Source organism: Aedes aegypti, chromosome 2, assembly GCF_002204515.2.
Source record: "Aedes aegypti strain LVP_AGWG chromosome 2, AaegL5.0 Primary Assembly, whole genome shotgun sequence".
NCBI classification, from domain to species: domain Eukaryota; kingdom Metazoa; phylum Arthropoda; class Insecta; order Diptera; family Culicidae; genus Aedes; species Aedes aegypti.
This window is the reverse complement of record NC_035108.1, coordinates 240,414,653-240,436,701: the sequence shown is the minus strand read 5'-3', so window position 1 is coordinate 240,436,701 and position 22,049 is coordinate 240,414,653. Positions and strand designations below refer to the sequence as shown.

General features: G+C 36.3%; 1 protein-coding gene across 3 annotated transcripts in view; it reads left to right on the top strand.

Annotated features, from left to right (window-relative positions):
* LOC5577719 (profilin) overlaps nucleotides 1-7,328 on the top strand; it is a 37,198-nt gene extending 29,870 nt beyond the window's left edge. For all 3 annotated transcript variants that reach the window (XM_001656620.2, XM_021844561.1, XM_021844562.1), the window contains exons 4-5: nucleotides 5,721-5,823; nucleotides 6,395-7,328. In XM_001656620.2, coding sequence (XP_001656670.1) covers nucleotides 5,721-5,818 — 98 coding nt within the window. In that variant the 3' untranslated portion in view covers nucleotides 5,819-5,823; nucleotides 6,395-7,328. The remainder of the gene's footprint in view (nucleotides 1-5,720; nucleotides 5,824-6,394) is intronic.
* Nucleotides 7,329-22,049: the final 14,721 nt, after the last annotated feature.

Below are 22,049 nucleotides of genomic sequence, written 5' to 3'. Positions count from 1 at the left end.
TGCGTGTTTCAAACGGGTCCGATAAAGCACCCGATATCTTCACACAGCACTGTACACTATCCATCGTTGCTTTGATCAGTCTAGTCAGTTTCCCTGGAAAACCGTTCTCGTCCATAATCTTCCATAGCTCTTCGCGGTCGATGGTATCATAGGCCGCTTTGAAATCGATGAATAGGTGGTGCGTAGGGACTTGATATTCTCGACACTTTTGGAGGTTCTGCCGCAACATAAAGATTTGGTCTGTCGTCGATCGCCCGTCCACAAATCCGGCTTGATAACTTCCAACAGCTTCCGCCGTCTATCGCCACTGCTTGCCAGTGGCGATAGACGGCGGAAGATGATCTGGGAAAGCACTTTATATGCTGCATTAAGAATGGTGATCGCTCGATAGTTCTCACATTCTAATTTGTCACCCTTTTTGTATATTGGGTATGTTATTCCCTCCTTCCACTCCTCCGGTAGCTGTTCTGGCTATCAATCGGTGCAGACAAGTGGCCAACCTGTCCGGGCCCATTTTAATAAGTTCCGCTCCAATACCATCCTTTCCAGCTGCTTTGCCTCCAATACCATCCTTTGAGCTGTTTGATAGCATCCTTAACTTCACCTATTGTGGGAGTTGGCACGTCTCCTTCATCCGCCGTACTGATGAAGCCATTCCTCCTGCTGTCTTGATCTTCCTCCTCTGTGCCGTTTAGGTGTTCATCGTAGTGCTGCTTCCACCTTTCAATCACCTCACGTTCGTCCGTCAAGATACCTCCTGTGATTTATGTAATATAAGTTCAAAAATTATTGTATACAAAACCACACGCTGAAAGAGTGCCAATTCCATTCTTTCTTAGGAATGCCAAAACATCAACACGATTCAGATCCTGTGTCATCTGACTAGGTCTGGATTGTAAATTTTCTAAAAAGGAACATAATTAAACTACTTCAACAACAATTATATCGATTCTTCGCAAATTACCTGCATCGCTGATCATCCATTTTCATTTTTGTATTTCAGTATTTCCGTCTAAGACAGTAATAAAAAAGATTTTCCAACAATCTTCACGAATACTGACTCACTAAAATGTTTGTAAACATGCGTAACAACCGTTTTCACGTTATCGTACAAAATTTTTGATTCAATGAAAATAAGTTTTTGATTCAATAAAATTAAATTTTTGATTCAACAAATACAATCAGTTAAAATTAAAATCGAACCGAAAGTATTATTTCTACTGGAAATTTTGTTGTTTCAAAAATAAGGCTGCATTGAATTGAATAATTAAATGGATTAATTCAAAGTACATATAACAGTTTATTTCTAATGACTGTGATTTTAGAATCAACGCAGCAGTTTTATTCTGCGTGTACGCATGCTGATTTATAGGAGGAGATACTCCAGTACCGGAAAGCACCCAATTCCGGACATTGTCGGCAAATGGAGAAACCATGTTCAAATCAAGTTGGTGTATTAGTAGAAAAAAGCTATTATTATTTAGACTCGATTATCAGGAGTTAGATTTTCGATATTCTTGTTATTTTTAGTTTTTATGCATAAATTTGAGATAATTTGGTATTTTTTATATCCTGTATATGAAGAATAAAATAATATGTTAATCAGTATACAGCTCGAGACGTCTCTCTTCTGCGCCTACAGCAGCCAGTATTTATAGCTCAGAAATCCCTTAGGTATGAACAAGTAAAAAGTACCAGAGTCATAAGGTAGAATAAGTAATATCATTTGAGATAGGTAGACATGACAGTATTGCAATATACAATATGAATGGTTTTGCAGTTTTGAACGTATTTAAGAAAGTTGGGTTCGAAAAAGTGTTTTTTGTGTATGCTGGTCAAAAAAATTGTTTTTCTTCTCTAGATTCCTACTGATCCTAAAAGAGTGCGAGTTGAAAAGCCCGAGAAAGCAAAAGTTTTTTCATTGTGTCGTCGGATTGTTACGTTACGTGAAGCTGAAAGTGGATTGTGGCTACCCAGCCAGGATGAAGTATCAATTGGTGAGCTCGTTTCATGCTTTTATTTCAAATCTGTAAAATTTGTATGACCATATTTGATCGTTCAGCGTTGAAATGGCAATATGATTTTTCAACAAACTATGAATGGTTTGTCACTATGAGTGTTGGCATAAACTCTTGAGCTTGAGCTTGAGCTTGATTTGCCGCCCGTGGATGCACTCCAGTATCGCCAGATCAGCTGCACTTACACAAGGAACCAACCGAATGACTGCATGGGACTAACAGGCATCCTCAGTGTATAAGTGCTGGTGATCTTCTATTTTTAGGCAACAATGGCACCTGCCACGTCAGAATGCAGACCAATTGAGGGGAAGGGGGAGGAATTGATGATGCATTGAACTGACTCCCACGTAGACCGTATATTCCACTGCATCCACGTCAGTTCATGCGGGAGTGTATGGATTGGGGGAAAGGCATGGCAGAGAGGTTTGCTTTTGTGGTTAGCAGACTGCCTAGGAACCCTAGGAAGCGTTAGGGAAACGGTTTCTTGTCCGTCTCTGGTTCTAGCGTTTGCTATGAAACGAATAGTTTGAGTGTGATATATTTAGAATGGAAGATAGAAGCAAGTGAGAGATATACAACTACAAAGTACGAGGAAAGGGACGGGCCTGGGATTGAACCCATGACCTTCTGCATATGAAGCAGAAGCGGTAGCCATCAGACCACCAACCCCGTCACTATGAGTGTTCGCATAAACTCTTATTTATAAACTATTTATGTTTCACTTTTTTTTTTTTCCAAAAAACCCCTTTCCTTTTACTTTTGTATTTGTAATTGAAGAAATACTTTGGATGAATCGACACTATGAGTGTAGAATTTCTAGTTGATTCTTTGTGCATCTTCACTGACCTCGGTGAATCACGGAATGGCAACCATTGATATGTGTAGTCAGTCTAAGCTAAGTTAAGCTCAAGACCCCTACTGATTCTAGAAATAATTTCTGGCTACGCCACCGCATCATATAAATGAAACAACGAACAAAGATAGCGTCTAAGTTCTTTTATCGCAGACTTTAATATTTCTTTTAGTAATTCGATTATCTGTAGTGAAAAAATCGATACTCCGGATAATCGAGTCCGACCTGTATAGAGAGAAATGTTTGCGTAGAATAACACATCCTTGTAATATGCACGCCTTTTTCGAAAAAGTAGAGAACCGATAGATATTGACGTATCGCTTTAATTTTGATCTTAATTAAAAATGATTTACAATCATAATTTAAAAGAATTAATGTATGAGTTATATTTAAACGAAATGTGGACAAAACACAGTTTTGATCTTGTACATACTGTCTCCCAGTTTCGGAAAGTTTGATTTTTCACATGATATCGTTGCCATTTTTCACCAGTATCAGGATTTTGTTGATCGTGGTATCAATTGGGGACGGACCTGGTGTAGTGGTTAGAACACACGCCTCTCACGCCGAGGACCTGGGATCGAATTCCATCCCCGAGATAGTCACTAAAAAATTCAGTGACGACTTCCTTCGGAAGGGAAGTAAAGCCGTTGGTCCCGAGGTGAACTAGCCCAGGGCTAAAAATCTCGTTAATAAAGATTGAAAAAAAAGTGGTATCGAATATGCAAGAAAAATAAGAAGAACGGATTTTGCCGAGGACCGTTTTCAATTCGGAAGCCTCAGTAACTTGTTATTGATTTTAGTATTACAGTCAACTTTCCCTAACTCGATATTGAAGGTACCATTGAGTTATGGAGGTATCGAGATGCAGAACACATGTTTTTCAAATTTTAAATTTTCGTGAATTTGACAAAATACATTCAAAATAGTTATTTCAACGTGAAAAATAGTAGAATTTTGACACATTCATCTACTTTACACCTTTTAAAAAGTCCACAAAAATTTAAAGTTTTATCACCCTGAAATAAGTTAAAACCCTTAATTTTATTATAAGCATAGTCATATCATTGAAATTTTTGAAATTTATTAACCCTCTAATACCCAAATTTTTGTTTTCGATCTAAATATAATTTTTTGTTATCTAAAATCATTCTAAACACGGTTTGGGCAATGATTTATTTTTCTTCGCAAATTTATGAATTTTGGTTTTTGATTTTTATTATTTTTATTTTTGAACATCCCTATCCTTTTCATTTTTTTCTTGAAGCCTCTTCTGGTTACTGATTTTTGACAATAATAAAAATTAGAGTTTTTACTATACTTTTGAAAATATGATTTTATCAATTTTTTTCTGGAACATGTTTTATTTTCCGTGTAACTAACGGAAAAACAGATTTGAAATCATTTCAATACCATCAGGCTCTTTTTCTGTGATAGGTTGATCGTAGAAAAATATAAAAGGTACGATTTTTTATAATACACGTTAAATGAATCCCAGGCATTTGAAGGTTATATAAGAATACAATTTTTCAAACAATTTTCAATAATACAAAAAAGTTTCAAAAATCATAAAAAACTTTTCTTATATGCATGTTATGAGTCAAGGTTTAAGCCAAAAATAAAATCATTTTAATTTCCGAGCTACGAAAATATACACAAAATTCCAAAGTGTACCCCGTCTAAAGGCGGAGTTGGGTATTAGAGGGTTAACATTTGGAGGATATTTCAATTTTTATGAAAATATCGAGTGAAAGAGGTAAACTTGCATGGAAAACTCAAACAGATCGCACCGAATTAGAGAAAATCGAGTTAGGTATCGACTTACAGAGGGATCAAAGTATGCTAAATTGAAGTAACCGCGCATTCAATCGAGTTGGGGAAAATATCGGGATACAGAATATCGTATGTAGAATGTAGTCAGGATTTATATGTGCTATCTTTCGCACCAAATGCAGCAGTGTTGCCTGTTCAGCAGTGTTGTTCAGATTCAGAAGATGGTCTTCGGCAAAGTTGTAGCTGACGAATATATCTAACAGTATCAGCGTAGCTCTAACCCTCAGAAACACATGAGCCAACACTATGATCGATTGAATGAGTTGCTTACATATCCCATAGTAATTCCTATACATCTGTGAAGGGTTTGTGCTTGTGGTTCTATCTATACCTGCAATCATGTACTTGGGGATATGCGACCGTGTGATGAGATAGTGACGTTTCTATGTATGATCTGAACGACTTCGAATGCGTACTTTTCTATCTTCTGGAGGCCTTGGAGACGTGTCTTGTTATTTATCCTAGATCTGGTGGAATATTTTTTCTTATTGAGGTGAGTTTTAGCGCCAGAAGGGCTGCCTTTTAAGGGAATATTTAAAATATTCGATGAATAGTTAGGATGAGCTCGTGAATCACTCGTGTCCTCATTTTAGTACAAACTTTAGTTGTATATCGCATTCACCCCAAATGCATCGATCTACGCTCCTTTAGTTATCCAACACGGTATTAGGCTATGAATTCAAAGGGTGAAATTTTGAACTGCCTGGGTTGGATTCTTCATATAAAAGTGGGCCACCCTAATGAAGCCACAAATCATTCGCTGTAAAACCTATTTCAAAATGCCGTTTTAAACTACATTTATAAATCATGAACCTAGTAACCGAATGAGCGTAACCTAAAAGCATTCGCGCAAAAAATTTCCCAATAAATTAATATCTGAAATTATTCCTATCGGTTTGATGCTGACCCAAAGCCTTTTCGTTCCACCGATCACCATCCATCCACCTACTAATGACTCAATTTGTGAACAGATTGATTACATTTCGTTTTTCTTTCATTTACTCTTTCTTTCGCAGCTGTTATAGTATCAATTTACGAAGAGCCAGTGCAGCCTCAGCAAGCAGCGTCTATAGTCGAAAAGCTTGGAGATTATCTAATTACCTGTGGTTATTAGAAGAGGTAAACTTTCATACTGCTTTTTATAATTTAAACATTAGAAACACACTTGAATAAAAATTAAAAAAAAAAAATCGAAAAAAAAATGAAAAACAATACAGTGTAAGCTTACTACTGCTATTAGGAATGATATAAACGAGGAAAATAAAAACGGTTGCAAAAATGCTAATTGTAAGAATGAGAACGAGTAAAAAGAGGAGATTATGTTTTCTTCTTTTGCAAAGTCAATATTTATAAGTTCCCTTGCTAGTTTTTGTTTTTCTTTTGTTTTCCGTGAGATTGAGGACGATCGTGATTAAGGGAAAGGACATTTATTGCTGCTTCGTTTGTTTTCACCAGAAGTAAAGCATTTCTTAATTTTGTTTTCTCTCTTTCCTTCCAAGTAGTGGTTGTTTGTGTTAAAGTTTTTATTCTTCATACGAAATATTCTCTTGTCTATTAGATATTGATTTGCTAGCTATACCCTGAGTGTTGTTCTTTCGCGCGTTTACTTCAAAAAGAATAGATGATGAAAGCTCAAAATTGTCGTCACGGTTTGATTTTCTATTTTGTTTCTTCTCTCTTTTATTTACAGCCTACGGCGGCAGTGTGAGCGTATTTCTCTTGTAATTGTGTAAAATCAGTTCAGTATGATAAGAAATTGTAATTTGTATTAGCTCTTAAAATCATTAAGCATCTCTCTGAATTGGTCGAATCGAAGAACTGAAGGAAGAAAGAATGCGAAAGCAAGAGCGGAGGAGATTATAGGAGAGTCAAAGATGAAGGGAAGTGAAAACTTGCACTTAGAGAACAAATTAAAATTCTTACGCATTCTTCGATGGCACATGAGATGAATTACAGTCATATAGGATACGACCATGGGTTGTAATGTTGAAATCATAGGAGGACGAATAAAACAAACGCATGTAAAACTGAAAGAAATTATGGAAGACCATTTTTGATGGTGTAAAAAGAATGAAACGCATAAGCTACTCTACTATTATTATCATCCGTAACTGTATTAATTATTCCGCGATGAAACAGAGCTGAGGTATGGAAACAGATTTCGATTCATAATTTGCAAAAAAATGTGCGAGAACCGTTTTTCTTTGTGTCGGACAGCATAAATACAAGCATAACTATGAGATAAACAAGCGAATCAATATGATAAGGATAATGCAATGATAATAAAAACCGCAAGAAAAGAATAACAGCGAAAATAATGGACAAAAATGTGTGTGATTTACTACTAATTTACAAATAAGTGAAAGCATGTGAAAAATTGAAGAGGTTTTATTTCTCTTTGTTTTTTTTTTATAAATTATAGAATTCTTGTGATTATAAATTATTCTTATCTTATGATCGAAAGGAAAACATGCTGTTGGTTTCTAGTTTTTTTTCTACCATTTTTCCCAGAAAAAAACACAAACATCCCTATTCTGTTTATTTCTGACTATCCATTGAATACTATCCTCCATGAATGTCCTTTCAGTACAGAAAGAAATAAAAAAGAAACACGAAAACTTAAATACTTTGGAAGTTGTCTGGATTATTGTAGAAAGAAAGTTCACGATTTCACGGTTCCCTGATCTGACATTCACCCTGGGCGTGTGTCTCCTTCTTGGCATTGTGTCATTTGTGATAGATCCTGTTTCTCAGGTAAGTGTGGCAGGCATGTTGAAATCGATATTCTCTTTAACTAATAACTTGGCCGGGCGAATGTTTTGAACCGTTATTTTCGGTTCAATAGAAACTACTCGACGATGCAGGATCTTGAAATGTTATGAAAATCGATTGAATTTTGTGTTCTAATCTAAACAGAAAACCGACGAAGAGAAGTCGATCACTGCAGATACGCCTGTGTGATATTAAACGCGATTTTATGATTATGAAAAGATCCTGGGTTGTTTGGGAATCCAATCAAAACGTCACGAACTAATTCACTGTATGATTTAGAAAGGCCTTTAAAGTCTTTTGATACGATTTTGAACCGTTATTTGTACATAAAAATGTTTTTTTTAATGCCTAAATAGATATTGTTGCAAATGGGGTCTATGCGAAGGTATGCGAGAATAAGAGCTTAAGCAGAATATTTTTCATCGATCCCTTATTTTGTGAATAAAGATGACCAGATTGCATCGATACCATTCGTTTTAAATGTATGATCCACAAATTTGGATTTCTTGCTTGCACAGCAAACAAACTTAATTTGGAACGATACAGTTCCAGGAGAGGATAAGTTATCGGTGAATAACTCTCCCAAGTTTTGCTGCAAAGATACATCTAGTAATTACAGTATTCTTGCGGAAATTACTGTTTTTAGAAGTTTTAAACAAACATTCATGGACAAAAATCTGGACGTATATTCTCAGATGACCAATGTGCGAAATCCATGAAACAACGTTTGAACAAATGTTTCTTAAATTTCCCAAAATAGCACAAAAGAAGGCCTTCGGTCTTTTCGAGCGTAAATAGCTGCGGACAATTTGCTGGGAAACTTGATAATGGTATGTGGCACAGACTTACGAATCACGAGTTATATGAAACGTATAAAGATGCGAATAATATTAAGCGTGTAAAGTACGGCAGACTGTATACATTAGAAAAACATGGGAATTATGAAGATTCGGGGAAATCGTCGAAGATGGAGCTATAGGGGTGATCGGGGCAATATGGGCCGCCTTAGGAAAACGTCATGGAATGCATAGAAAAGTAACATGTGAACTCTGCCTCTATCAGAAAATTCTAATAAATCATAATTTATTCTCCTACACTTTCCCTAACACAAAGTATTCCTATTTAATAAGACAAGGGCAGAAGCACAAATAAAAGTGTGGCACCGCATCGAATCATGTTGATGCCCACAGAGCACTCATTCTTCGATTTGCGAAATATGAGTCCGCTGAAAACACCGACCCGACTCGACGCAATCGCGCACCTCTACCGGCACCTCCGCACATGTAAAAACTGCTGCGATAATCCTGTGGTGTGAAAGAAATGCGCAATATTATTTTGATTTCAATCCTAACTTCATGACCCGTAGGCTCTACGCGTATGATTGTTCATTATTTAGGCTAAATATACCTGTTTATACCTGAACATCAGAAAAAAAGAGAAACGACTACGAATATCTTGCAGCGCAAAGTTTAGGTGATCAAATATTCATCCTCTCTTCGACCCTGCACTATACTATAACCTCCTAACATAACGCAGAGCTAAAGATTCTTTCTTGCGTTACACAATCTGAACAAGAAACCATTTTCAAACACTTCCCATAATTTATGCGAGGCAAAACAGATTCCACTTTCTACGTAATGTAACCCAGCATAAACAGCTGCCCAACTCTCCAGACCTGCGCCCTCCAAGATCCAAGGTGCTGCTGCCTTACGTTCAAAACTTCTTTCCTCAAAGTCTGTCTATCAATTACGAACTGCATACTACAATACCAATCAGACCCTATTCCTGACAAGACACAGAGTCACAACCCCAATGTGATGGATTTACCCACAACCTTGCCATAACCCCTCTTACGTTTCGCTATCCTCGGAAGTCACCCATATTGATGCTTGGCAAAAAATATCAGTATTCAATCCACAAATCCCAAATTACACCACATTACGTTCTTTTCTTTCAAACCCCATTTCAAGCCTGTCCCCCCACTTTATCAATACGAATGATACGATAATCTGAAGATCGTGACCAGAACGGAGGTAGGATTTAACACTAGGGACCAACCACCACCATTTTGCCCCGCTTCTTCATCTTGAAAATAATATATTGTTTTTCAATAATTTTGTTTACGAACAAATCTAATTTCGCTCATGAACTGTTCATTATGATCAGAAGTTTCAATGGATTGGTAAAATTCACCAGAATTATAAATGTAATTGTCTTAGGCTTAATTAAAAACTGCCAAAATTATAAGCTTTTCATGGCGAAGTACAAATTTGTACATTTTTGTAAATATCTTGAGTGTTCAAACGAATATTCTTACGGTTTTTATTGTGGTGGCTATTTGAGGCATCCTTTAGCAGATCATAATGACACTAGACATTAGAACACTGTTTTTGAGGTCAAAACCGGGGTGGCTCATATTGCTTCGTATGTTCATTAGCCTGGGACACGGTTATATGAAAAAATTAGATTCTAGCTCCAGTCTACTTTTTGGACTGCATTTAGGTTCCATAACAACTGTGCAAAATTTCAGCTCGATCGGTGAAACTATATTTTAGCGCCAGCCCTTCAAAGTTTGTATGAGATTTACTATGGGAAAACTTACTTTTGCAAAGAAAAATCGCCAGAGGTCGCCCATTGTACTCTATAAAAATTCTGAGCACAGATCTCGATAATTATTTCTACGATGAACAACATTGTCGAAGACCGCCAAGCAATTCGATGATTGTGAAAAAAGTTATTAAGCATAGACTATTCGGAAATTTTCCCCGATTTTGTTATTATTGTTATTCCTTTACGTGTTAATCAACGTGGCCTTGTCAATAGGTTTTTATTGAATAACTTTTTTCACTAGTGTCGGATTGTTTCGCGGTCTTCGGCAATATTCTTCATCGTAAAAATACCTACCAAGGTCTGTATTTGAAATTTTTATAGAGGTCAATGGGCGAACTCTGGCAATTTTTCTTTGCAAAAGTAAGTTTTCCCATAGTAAATCCCATACAAACTTTGAAGGGCTGGCGCTAAAATATAGTTTCACCGATCCTGCTGAAATTTTGCACTGTTGTTATGGGACCTAAATGCAATCCAAAAAGTGGACTGGAGCGAGAATCTAAATTTTGTCCCACACTAATGTTCATATTGCCCCCATTGCCCCTACTGTTGGTCCAGCATTGGCGTGACGCTACGCCTACTATTTTAACGATGTGTCTAGTGGTTGTGAATGGAACTCCTTTATAATCTCCTCCATGAACTCCTTAAGCACTCTAACGCTATCAACTGGGGGTATTTACTCAGGGGCTGTTCAGAAAATCTCGCAATCTCGCAGCATTTTGCTCTGAAATTCCTCCAGGGAGATTGTGTCCATTCCACTAACTTCTGTATGTATTTATTACTCCAAGAAAACTTTCAAAGATTGACAAAGTTGAAAGTTCTTCCAGGAAAATCTCTAGGAATCTTTCCAAGATAATTCTTTAAGTTCATTCAAAGATATCCTAATGAATTTTCCCAGGGATTGAGAATTGAGAAATGCGTCCAGGTATTATTTTGAGGGATCTAACCCGTTTGGCATAATGATGTTTGGCATAATGCCGTTTGGCATACAGTCGTTTGGCTTAATAGCTGTTTGGCATAACGGTCGTTTGGCATAATCGACATTTGGCATAATTGTGAAAAAACATTGTATTTGATCAAATTCCTTCCATTAAGCAAAGGGGTGTGTATAAACTGCTCGCTATCGTACATTCCGTAGTCAGTTAGTGATAGGTCATTCTTCTATTCATAATTTTCAAGGAAACCAATATTCAATAAAGCTCTTTTGGAATTGTCTCATACATGACTTCCGGGGTCATTGAGTCCGGGATATTATAACGCATTTTTAACAAAAATATATTCAACGCCTAAGTTGTTCCATGTCATTTGAAAAAAAAGGAACATGGAATTTTATGATGCATCTTATGGTACGGCATATTGTTGTACCACTGCAGTATCTTCCTTTTCAAATTATGCCAAACGACTGTTATGCCAAACGACTGTATGCCAAACGGCATTATGCCAAATGGCATTATGTCAAACGGGGTAGACCCTATTTCGGGGTACTCTCCAGTAGTTTTTTCACCGACTCTAAGTGAGATTTCAAGAGAGCTTCCAAGAATAAATTCTTACAAATCGATCGACTCGATTTATAAAATAGGACCCTTAATTTATCAGAATCCCGCTTGACTTATCACAAATGAAAAATAAAACTTTGAGTAAGGTGAAATGATGTAAAAATCTAACACACAGAATAACAAAAGCAATCCTTAAGAGGAAAATAACCATCATCGTTTTACAAATTTTCAAAACCATATATTTTGCTCAAAGTTGAATCAATGTCCAAGAAAATCTATCATTGCATTGTACTTGCTATCTGTAATTTGGATGGATTTCTTCAAATTTGAACGAAAAAACTGGTTTTTAATTTTTGATGATTGAATGATGGATTCTTGAGCCATAAACAGAGTTGCTCGCTGTCACTATCAACGCTAAAAATTTGCTGATTTGTACAGCCGTCTGCGATACGATTCAGAACAATCTATATCACATCAACATCATGCTGTCTACTCCATCACCAGTGCATTGATGGCGATAGACTATGGATATCACTGATGGGTTAAGTTTAGCCTTAAATTAATCAAATAAAATGGCAATTTATTAGTACGATATTTTTTATAGTGCAACACATCGTTCAAAACTATATGTTGGCCACTGAAAAACATTAATAGCATGGATAATTACCACGTGATCACTCATTCTGCAGTGATTATGATCTAGAATGCGATGTCTCATCACTACTGTTGGGTGTCAAATCAAATTGATATTGATAGCTCGCAAGTGATATTGATAGTTTTAGACCATCAGCCATCAGCTGATATGATAGATATTAAGCAACTCTGGCCATAAATATGGTCGGTGTTCAGACAGACCGGACTACACGGAGAAAAACAGAATTGTCCAGTCAATCATATATGCTGGTAGATCAATCATATTTTACATTGAATTTTAGTCAACCATACATTACATTGATTCAACAATATCTATGGTTGGTTTAATTATTTAGTATGATTGATTCAACTACACAAAATAATTGCACTAACCATAGATATGATTGACTCAATAATAATATACAATCATGACAATGGTATTATAGTTGATTTTGTGTTGTCAAACCCGGCACGAATCTTATTTATCGACATTGCAAAAATGCGACAAAATAGAAATAAATATGGGAGCAGGAATACGAACCACTATCTTGAGAGTGAGAACGCATTAGCTTACATCTACTCCAACATCGCTTGTTGGTAAACAGCGGTTTTTTGCAGTACAGCTCATAACGTTTCAAGGTAACAATGTGCGGAAAGCTGATTCAACAATAATATAATTGAAATATTCATGTGATGGAAGACAGAAACAAAAGCAAAAGCGATTGAGCAAATAGAATTTTCTGCGTGTAGATGCTATTTTGGCGGGCTAAAGATTCGTCAAGTGCTCCATCAATTCTGATGTTTCCAATGCTCTTTTGATACAGATGATAGATAATAGATAAGTTCCATTATTACAGGAAATAATGCAAAAATTTTGATATTCCGATGGCCTGGGGTAAGTTTTTCTGAAACCATTGAAAAAACACTTGGTCCAGTCTGTCTGAACACCGACCATATAATCTTCGCAAATACTAAACTAACTTCATCACTCAAGGGTTTTCCAGAGTTTGTGAAGAAATTCGTTAAGGGATTTTCCAGAAACACCTAAAAGATTTCTCAAAGAGTTTCTACGCCGATTTATTCAGTTATTTCTCCAGCCATTTTCGTCTAAATTTATTTGTGAATTCTTCTATGGTTTATCTCAGGAATGGCTCCAAAATTCTTCCTGAGATTATTTCTATAAATCTTTGAAGATTTTTTCCAGGAATTCCTCAATAAACAAGACCAGATTTAAAATCAGGTTTCTACATAAATTTCTTTAACATTTCATCCACAAATTACTCCGGCAGTTCTTCCAAACAATTCTCGAGTAATTTTCAAGTAAAATCTTCATGGGTTCTTCAATTTAATTTGAAGTACAACACCAGCAATTACTACATTAATTATTCCGACCATCTCTACACAAGCTTCTTCAGGGAAACTGTTCAATGTTTTTAAGTGTTGTGGACAACCCTATTGCGGTGTACCCTATGGTACCACGCACGCCGCTGGGCTCGCACTGGCAGAGCATAACTGTCATGTGCGATGCATGAGAAGCGCATCTATGTATTTTAATTTGGTTGTCGTTGTGCTCTATGTGTTGTCCATTAAGATCAGTTTGTTTACGTCTCGCAAGTATATTGTATGTACCGTTTTAACGTGTCGCGAATAAAGTAGTTTTAATCGTACTTATCGTGCGCGTATGATTCCCTGATGTAGGGATAGTGATCCGAAACACCAACGGGCACCGCGGTACGAAATTAAGGAAGTGCTTCCCTGAATTTTATCCACGAATTCAATTGATTTCTTTTTTTCAATAATTAAAAATTTATCTAAGTAGAAAAACCTCCAAAAATTCTTGATAATTCCCTGGGGACATCCCTGGATGCTTCGAGAAATTTTCCAAGTAAGCTATAGTTTCTATAGGAGAAGTCTAAAGTAATTCATAGAGGTATCTTTAGAGAAGAATGGTACCTTCCTTAACCGAGTGATTAGAGTCCGCGGTTACAAAGCAAAGCCATGCCGAAGGTGTCTGGGTTCGATACCCGGTCTGTCGAGGATCTTCTCGTAATGGAAATTTCGTTGACTTCTCTGGGCATAGAGTAAAAACGTACCTGGCACACGATATAAGAATGCAAAAATGGCAACTTTGGCAAAGAAAGCTCTAAGTTAATAAATGTGGAAGTGCTCATTGATCACTAAGCTGAGAAGCATGCTCTGTCCCAGTGAGGACGTGGCTGGCGCCGTTATTGACATTACTGAGTTTGGAGTTTTTTAAATTATAAATTGAAGATGGTATACTTCTCCTAAGCTGCATCTGTTGGTTCCGTGTACAATTTTTATTATTCCGGTCAATCACGGAGTAGCAACTACGAGTTGTGCTTATGCTAATGCTTATGCTTAGATCTGTGCACTTGTTTGAGAAAGAGGAATTTTCGTACATAAATCTTGAAGAGTTCCTAAAATAACCGAGAAAAAATCATATATATACCTAGCTTAGCCCCAATAAAGTCAAGGTTGAGGAAAGGAATTGTGTTGCCCAATTCAAGCAGCAGGCATTTGTAATACGATTCAAAGTGTAAGTTTCTTCATCAATCCTGTATTGTGATACTCTTATCAATTGCAGTGATTGTTGGGTTGAATAAAATCCATGATAATTACTCATAGTTCATACGACAATCAAGGTAGATATAACACCCGTTTTCTATGTACCATACAGCCACGTCACGATTGGAATGCGGCGTGAATCGAGTGGATGATTTATTGAGCGAAAATAGCAGTGCATCATCGTTTACAATAATGCACCAGCAGTCTGTTCTTTGTTCCCAATGCTTCGGCTTGTGTGATTGGTAATAAAAATGCAACGTTGATTAGTAACTGCCTACCTACCAACAATCATTCGATGACAACTGCAATCACGTTCTTCGAGCTTGGACTCGGTCTGTTTCCACTGCAGACGGCATCCAGAACAGGAGCAAAAAACGACCACCACGCGTCGAGAAGTATGTGCTAGGGTATTCGTTTCTATTATGGAGGACCTACACTCCCATGCAAAAGTTTGGGTTCACTTCCTTAAAACATACAAAAGTGTTTTGTTCTCTGTGATTACACGCCCAATTGAAACTCTATGGCGCATTCGAAAGACAATGATGAGTTATCGATTTTTTTTTTTCACTCCGGATAATCGAATCCTCCGGATAATCGAATCACTAAGAAAAAATTGAAATCTTCGATAAAAGAACATAAATATTATCTATTTTCGTTGTTTTATGTATAGATGTGATGCGGTGGCGTAGCCAAAAATTTAGGAACAGTAGGGGTCTTTACAAGAAAAAACAAAATTTTATCAGTATACACAAAAACCACTTTTTCAAACCCTCCTTTTCTTAAATACGTTCAAAACTGCAAAATTATTCATATTGTATATTGCAATACCAAATTATCTCAGATTTATGCATAAAAATTGAAAAACAAGAACATCAAAAAACACATTCCGGATAACCGAATCCCGGATAATCGAGTCCGACCTGTACTGTATTTTTACTTAAAGTTGTGACATTTTCAAAAACCACATTGAAAAACATGACTGAATTCCTCAGCATTGGATCGACTAAAATTTTGAGTATGTATTTCATTTGTATGTATGTATGTCATTAAGGCCCAAGTCAGTGGAGGATCTGGAATCAACCGACAATAGGGTCCTAAAGCCCTGTCCTAATTTTAGTGCCAAACGCTTAAGTTTAGGCCAAAAACACATGTTTACTCAATTTTTTAATGTTTTTCATTTGTTTAAATACAAAAAAACATTTTTTTATGTTTTTATGAATTTTAGCACACCTTTTGGTTTAAACTCAAATTTTGGGTATATTTTGTTTTCCGTGTCCCTGCCGAAATGTCAGATAGGAACAACCCCAGTGTAAAAACTAAAACCCCCTAGGTATTTTTGTCGACTAAGCGAACGTCAAACATGATCTCAAGTGTCAAGGTTCATTTATGGATCCAATTTTTAAATTAAAGTTTTAATATGATATATCCGTGATTTGAGCGGGAAAATTGCTAAAGTAGTTGCAGTAACATGTACTTTCGTGTTATAAAATAAAAACAAGATTTCATTGAACATTTTAGGACCCTATTTGAAATTTATTGAATGAACATCTTTATCGAAATGAACTAATCACTAACACATGCGCAAGAGAATATTTCTCTACCGGAAAAAGTATTGTTATCCCCCACATGAGAAAATGCGACAATATTATGAATGTTTATCCACAATATTTAAAAATCTACCAGTACCACTTAACTTTAAAAATAATAAACTTTTCGTTATTTATAATCCCTCTATATAGCAATCCAAGTCACCATGCATGATACGGTTTATCATATAAAGAATGCACATATAGGATAGTGCCACTTCATAATTGCATTACAAGGACTCAAATATCCCGTCAAAAATATTCAGTTAATAGTTCTTTTGCAAATTGCCAACGAATTCAAAAATGATGCACGACCACCACAGTTCAATACCAACTTCCAGAGACAGAGAGATCTCGCTGTCCTCCGGGTATGAACTCCTACTATGAGCAATATTATCACAAAGGAATAGATGTCGACAAAATATAAAAATATGTTTGCTAAAACCTGATAAGGAGGTGTTGTTATGTTCCATGATTATTTGAAAATGATGAGTAAACTACCTATCTAACTGAACTAGGAATAATCCTTGAGGAAATATCTATCGATGGATGTTTTCCAATTTTCAAAATATGCCCCCAAACAGCTTCGATAAGATGAAATAGCAAGCAATGTCTTATATTTTCGGCATTTCATTTACCACTCAAAAGACATTCTAGCTAAATCTAATAACTTTATGAATATGGTTTCTTCACAAGAAATAATCTTTTTTCAATTTCGAAGAGACAAGTGAGTTTAGAATTTTGAAAAAAGTAGTCAAATTTGTTAAAATTAGGATCAAAGTTGCCCGCGCGCACTTCAGACGCGCCACTGACTTGGGCCTTAAATCGTTATCTTATTTTCTTCGAAAAGCAATCACGAAATTTTAGCGGAAAAATCTAAAAACTATTATAAACCAATGAAACAGTCATTCAAGTCATCATGAAAAAGTTTGGGTTCACTCCCTAGTATGATATATGTATCATGTAATAGTTTGGATTCACCTGAGCCACACGGAAATAATGGCGGGTACATGATTGGTTTGAGAGTTCACACAATTTTTGTATTTTAAGTAAGTTCATGGTAGCGTTAGCGTTAGTGTAGTTACGGTATACTTTGTAGATTGGATAGTAGCAATATGAATGTGTCATTTGATAATCTTATCCTGACCGCTAGAACAAGGCTGGGGAGTAAACTTTGGCCCAGTCTTAAACAACATTACCAAATTCATGAATATTGCTAGTCCTGGTCACGCTAATCTTTACCGTAACTTTGGATAGAGGAAAGAAATGTTGATGCAGCACTTACTTAATGAGAGGCCACCGACTCAGCAACGCCCTCATAAGTGCTGCGGAGGTGGGGATTGGGAGGGGTATAAGGTCAGGTCAGGTCAGGTCAGGATTCGTCTGAAAAGCTGGCGATCTGTGGTTAGATGTTAATAATTTAATCATTTAAATGCCGGCAATCAAATGAGGGAAACAATTGTTTTATTTACAGTTTAGTTGATTACACTTCGAAATCGGTTGTGATTTTTTGCTCAGAAAGCTGTAACAAGCGGAACCGGCCATCGGATCGATAAAAAAAGAACAAAACGTGAAACAGCTTAGGGGAAGTGGTGGCAAAATGAACAGGGGTGGTAAAATGAACACCGTGTCTTTTACAGAGGAAAAACTAATTTTGTTGGATTTGTATTACGCACAGACGATTTAGAGAATAAATCGAAGTGTTCGGGTTGATATGGAGGTCAATTTAAGTGAAAATGTCAATAAAAACTTACGTTAGAAAACTAGAACTGACGTAACTTTTAGCTCGGGAGTCTTCAGGTTTTTCAGTGTGGTCAATATCGTTATGATATGATGTCAAATCGGATACATTTAGATTTTTTTTTAAATGGGTTATAATCATTAATGGATATATTTTCTGAAATGCAATGAAAATTTTCAAAAATATTTGTTTTGCTCACGTTTTTTGCATGATGTTCATTTTACCACTAACAGCTGTTCATTTTACTCACATAGTGTAGGTAAAATGTGTTGAAATAAAACGACTACAAAACAACAAGGCTCTTCCGCTCCACACCGCACAGTGGGACGAAACTGAAAATTGACGGTCGAAACCTCTTAGAGGCATTTTAGCCCGTAGGTGTCTTCGGGACATTGTTTTGAATTAGCATACCGAGTAATAATAAAAAATAATTTTTAAATTAGACTAAACAGAGTACCCGAGCAACAAATATTTTCTTGAAAAATATTTTTTAGGGCGATCATTACTTTAGCAAAGTTTTAGATCTTTTTATTTTCAACAACTTTGCTGGACATACTTGATACATTTGACTTCGTTTTCAGGGTTAAATTTTAAATTTAACCTATTTTACCATACATATCAGCTTTTTGACAATTTCTATGCTCAATGTGAAATTTATGAACATGGCATGTTCTACAACATTTTATATACAGTCAACTCTCCCTTACTCGATATTGAAGGGACCATGGAGTTAGGGAGGTATTGAGTTACAGAACGCAAACCCAATGCAACTGCGATCCAAGGGACCATCGAGTTAGTCATGAAAACCAACTTTTACTATGGTTCTCTAACTCGATATCGACATACGGAATATCGAGTAAGGGAGAGATAACTGTATTACAAAAATACACAACTTTTCCGAGTATACCAAAGCTCTGAAATCATCACATCAAAAGATGTAATGAAATTATGGTAGAATTAATACAATTTTTGACCAGTTTCTCCTGAATCGGCACTTTTCGGCAGCTATACTTAAAATACTTTGATGCCTCATTATATAAGCTAAAGCCCCATGGCAAAAGAATGATCGGGTCTCACAGGGCACATTGATTTCAACCATTTTTTGACAAGCATGGAATTTTATTTTGACATCAAATAGTTTTTTGACCTTTTTGTGTGCTCACAGTGCAATCAATAAACTTGTGATGTTCTGTTATTTTTTGTATCACAAAATTCAATAACTGTGTCGAATGCATCTGTTAAAGCTGACATGCTGTAACAGTGTTGCATCGAAAAAAATGTTTTTTTTTAATTAAATACTATTTTTGAGAATTTACTAGGTAGGATTTGCATGTATCAGCAATTTCGGGCATAAGTTAACCTTTGCTGGCACAACAACCTAATGGTTGAAAAATGAGAAGAATTTGGTTTAACAGATGAAATTATGTTTCACTGTATATTATTATTATTATTTGCTTTTTGTCATAAAATACATATTATTATTTTTAAAACACAATTTACACCGTCTTCAGCCATAGGCTGCACAGACTGAACATAACTAACATTAGACAACGGACACATGGAACAACCAGTGAACAAGTGAAGAATTTTTCGTTTTGACGAAAAGTTTTCTCCGGCTGGGGCGGGAATCGAACCCACACTCCGTGGCACAATACGCCTAAACGACTGACGGCGCTAACCACACGGCTACGAAGCCTCATTTGTTCTTAAAATTTTCACGCATGGTGCCCAAAGCCGAATTATCGTCGGCTACTACGATTTGATGCTAAAATTGAGTAGTTTTAGTATGACGAAGGTGTTGTTTCAATACGTTGTTTTGTGGTATAATAAATACAGAATATTCCAAGTTTATTGAATGCACTGTGTGCATACAAAAAGGTCAAAAACTATTTAAGATCGAAATTCCAAGCTCGTCAAAAAATGGTTGAAATCAATGTGTCTTATGAGACCCGATCATTCTATTGCCATAGGGTTTTAACTGATATAATGAGGCATCAAAGTATACTAAGTATTTACCCGTAACGCGGGTAGATCACCTTTTCGAGGTGCGTTACGGGGTAAGATCTATCTTGTTGTATCTGTTCTTGTGAATAATTAAAAGTTACGGTCGGAAGAGTATAAGAGAGTAACAAACTACTAAGACCCACCTATTTGTCCTAGATGATGAGGAGGTTGAAGTGGAAAAATGGCTCAATCAGCATTTGAGGTTGGTTTCAACTCATGAGACAATTTCTTTCCGAGTTCAAGAGCTTATCTTTCGATATCTAGAAGGGAAACGATTCCGAATCAGTGGAGTAGCAGACCCCTCAACTTCTAAAATAAGCTTTTTGTTTCAAGGAATCTAATTGTCTTATGCGATGAAACCTGTTCACAGTTTCAAAAAACGACTTTGAACCTTACAAGTAGAAGCAATAATTTGATACGCTAGAGTACCGATGCATGGTAAAAATCAGTATCATTCAACCAGCTTAATGGCCGAACCAGATTAAGGGGCGCGCTTTTGAGAGTTTAATGGTGACAAACTGTTTTCTCCAAAAGATATAAATAGCGGTATCTTTTTCTAAAAAGGCTCTATGCAAAATGGTAAAGAATGATATTTGTATAAAAAACGACGGGCAGATTTCCAAAACAATGGAAAAGATCGTATCTCATACCCATTTACAAGTCTGGTAGAAAATCTGATGTTCGAAATTATCGTGGAATTGCTATTATTTCATCCATTCCAAAACTATTTGAATCAATTATAAATAAAAATGTATTTAGCCAAATAAAACATAGAATAACGTATACACAACATGGTTTCTTTAAAGGTCGTTCTATTACAATAAACCTTTTGGAATTTGTAATTACACTGCAAATGGATGCAATGGATAGAGGTAACCACGTCGAAGCACTTACACCGATTTTAGTAAGGCATTTGACAGACTAGACATTCCTATGTTGATTTTCAAGCTCAATAAAATGGGAATGATACTCCTCAACTGGATTGAATCGTATTTAACAGATCGCCAACAAATAGTAAGATTTTAGGGGAAAAATGTCTAAACCTGTTCACGTTACATTAGGAGTTCCCCAAGATTTTAGGCCCATTGTTATTCATATTAGGGGAACTTACGTATTCTCGGCAATCTAAGCAGCTGGACTTTGAAAAAGGCAATTATACACAACCATTAAGCACAGGAATTAGCAGGAGACACCTGAAATACACTTGAGCACTCTTTATTCATTGGTTATTATACACATAACACTATTTTATTCTCTAAATCATCTGTTTTTCCTCGCCAAAGTCACGAGGCACTTGTTCTATTATCGGCAATGCAATTACTATTGTCGGCAACAAAAATGTTCACTTCGGCAATCTAAAACTGTGCAAAAACAAGCTTATGTATTGGTTACTTTTCGCATGTGTTGACAATGACTGAAATTAAACGTCACTCATTATGTTCTACTCGCTGAAAGGGCCAATGCAGAAAAATACAGACTACACTGAAAACAGTGTTGCAGTTATAAATACAGTAACAAAGAATCAAATTGAATGCACAACGTCACTTAACTTGTGCAGACTAAGGCGCCGTCCACATATTACGTAACGCTGTAGCGGGGTGGGAAGTAAGCTCAAATGTTGCGGCTCATACATTTTTTTTCATACAAAGACCGTTACCAAAAACCAAAAACGTGCAGCGTGACGTCATTGTTAAAAGGGTAACGACTGTTTATTTTGTTCTCAAACCCTAACAGTTGGCGCCAGCGGCAAAAATTACAGACAACAACCTTTCGAACATTCAGTTTCTCTTACCGGCCGCCGAGAGGCGACACTGATGTTTGTTTTCCGCTCACTGATTGACTGTTTAATGATAAACTTGCGACGATCGACGCGCCACCATATTTCATATAACGGAGGTTATTGGAACTAACTTGGAGGTG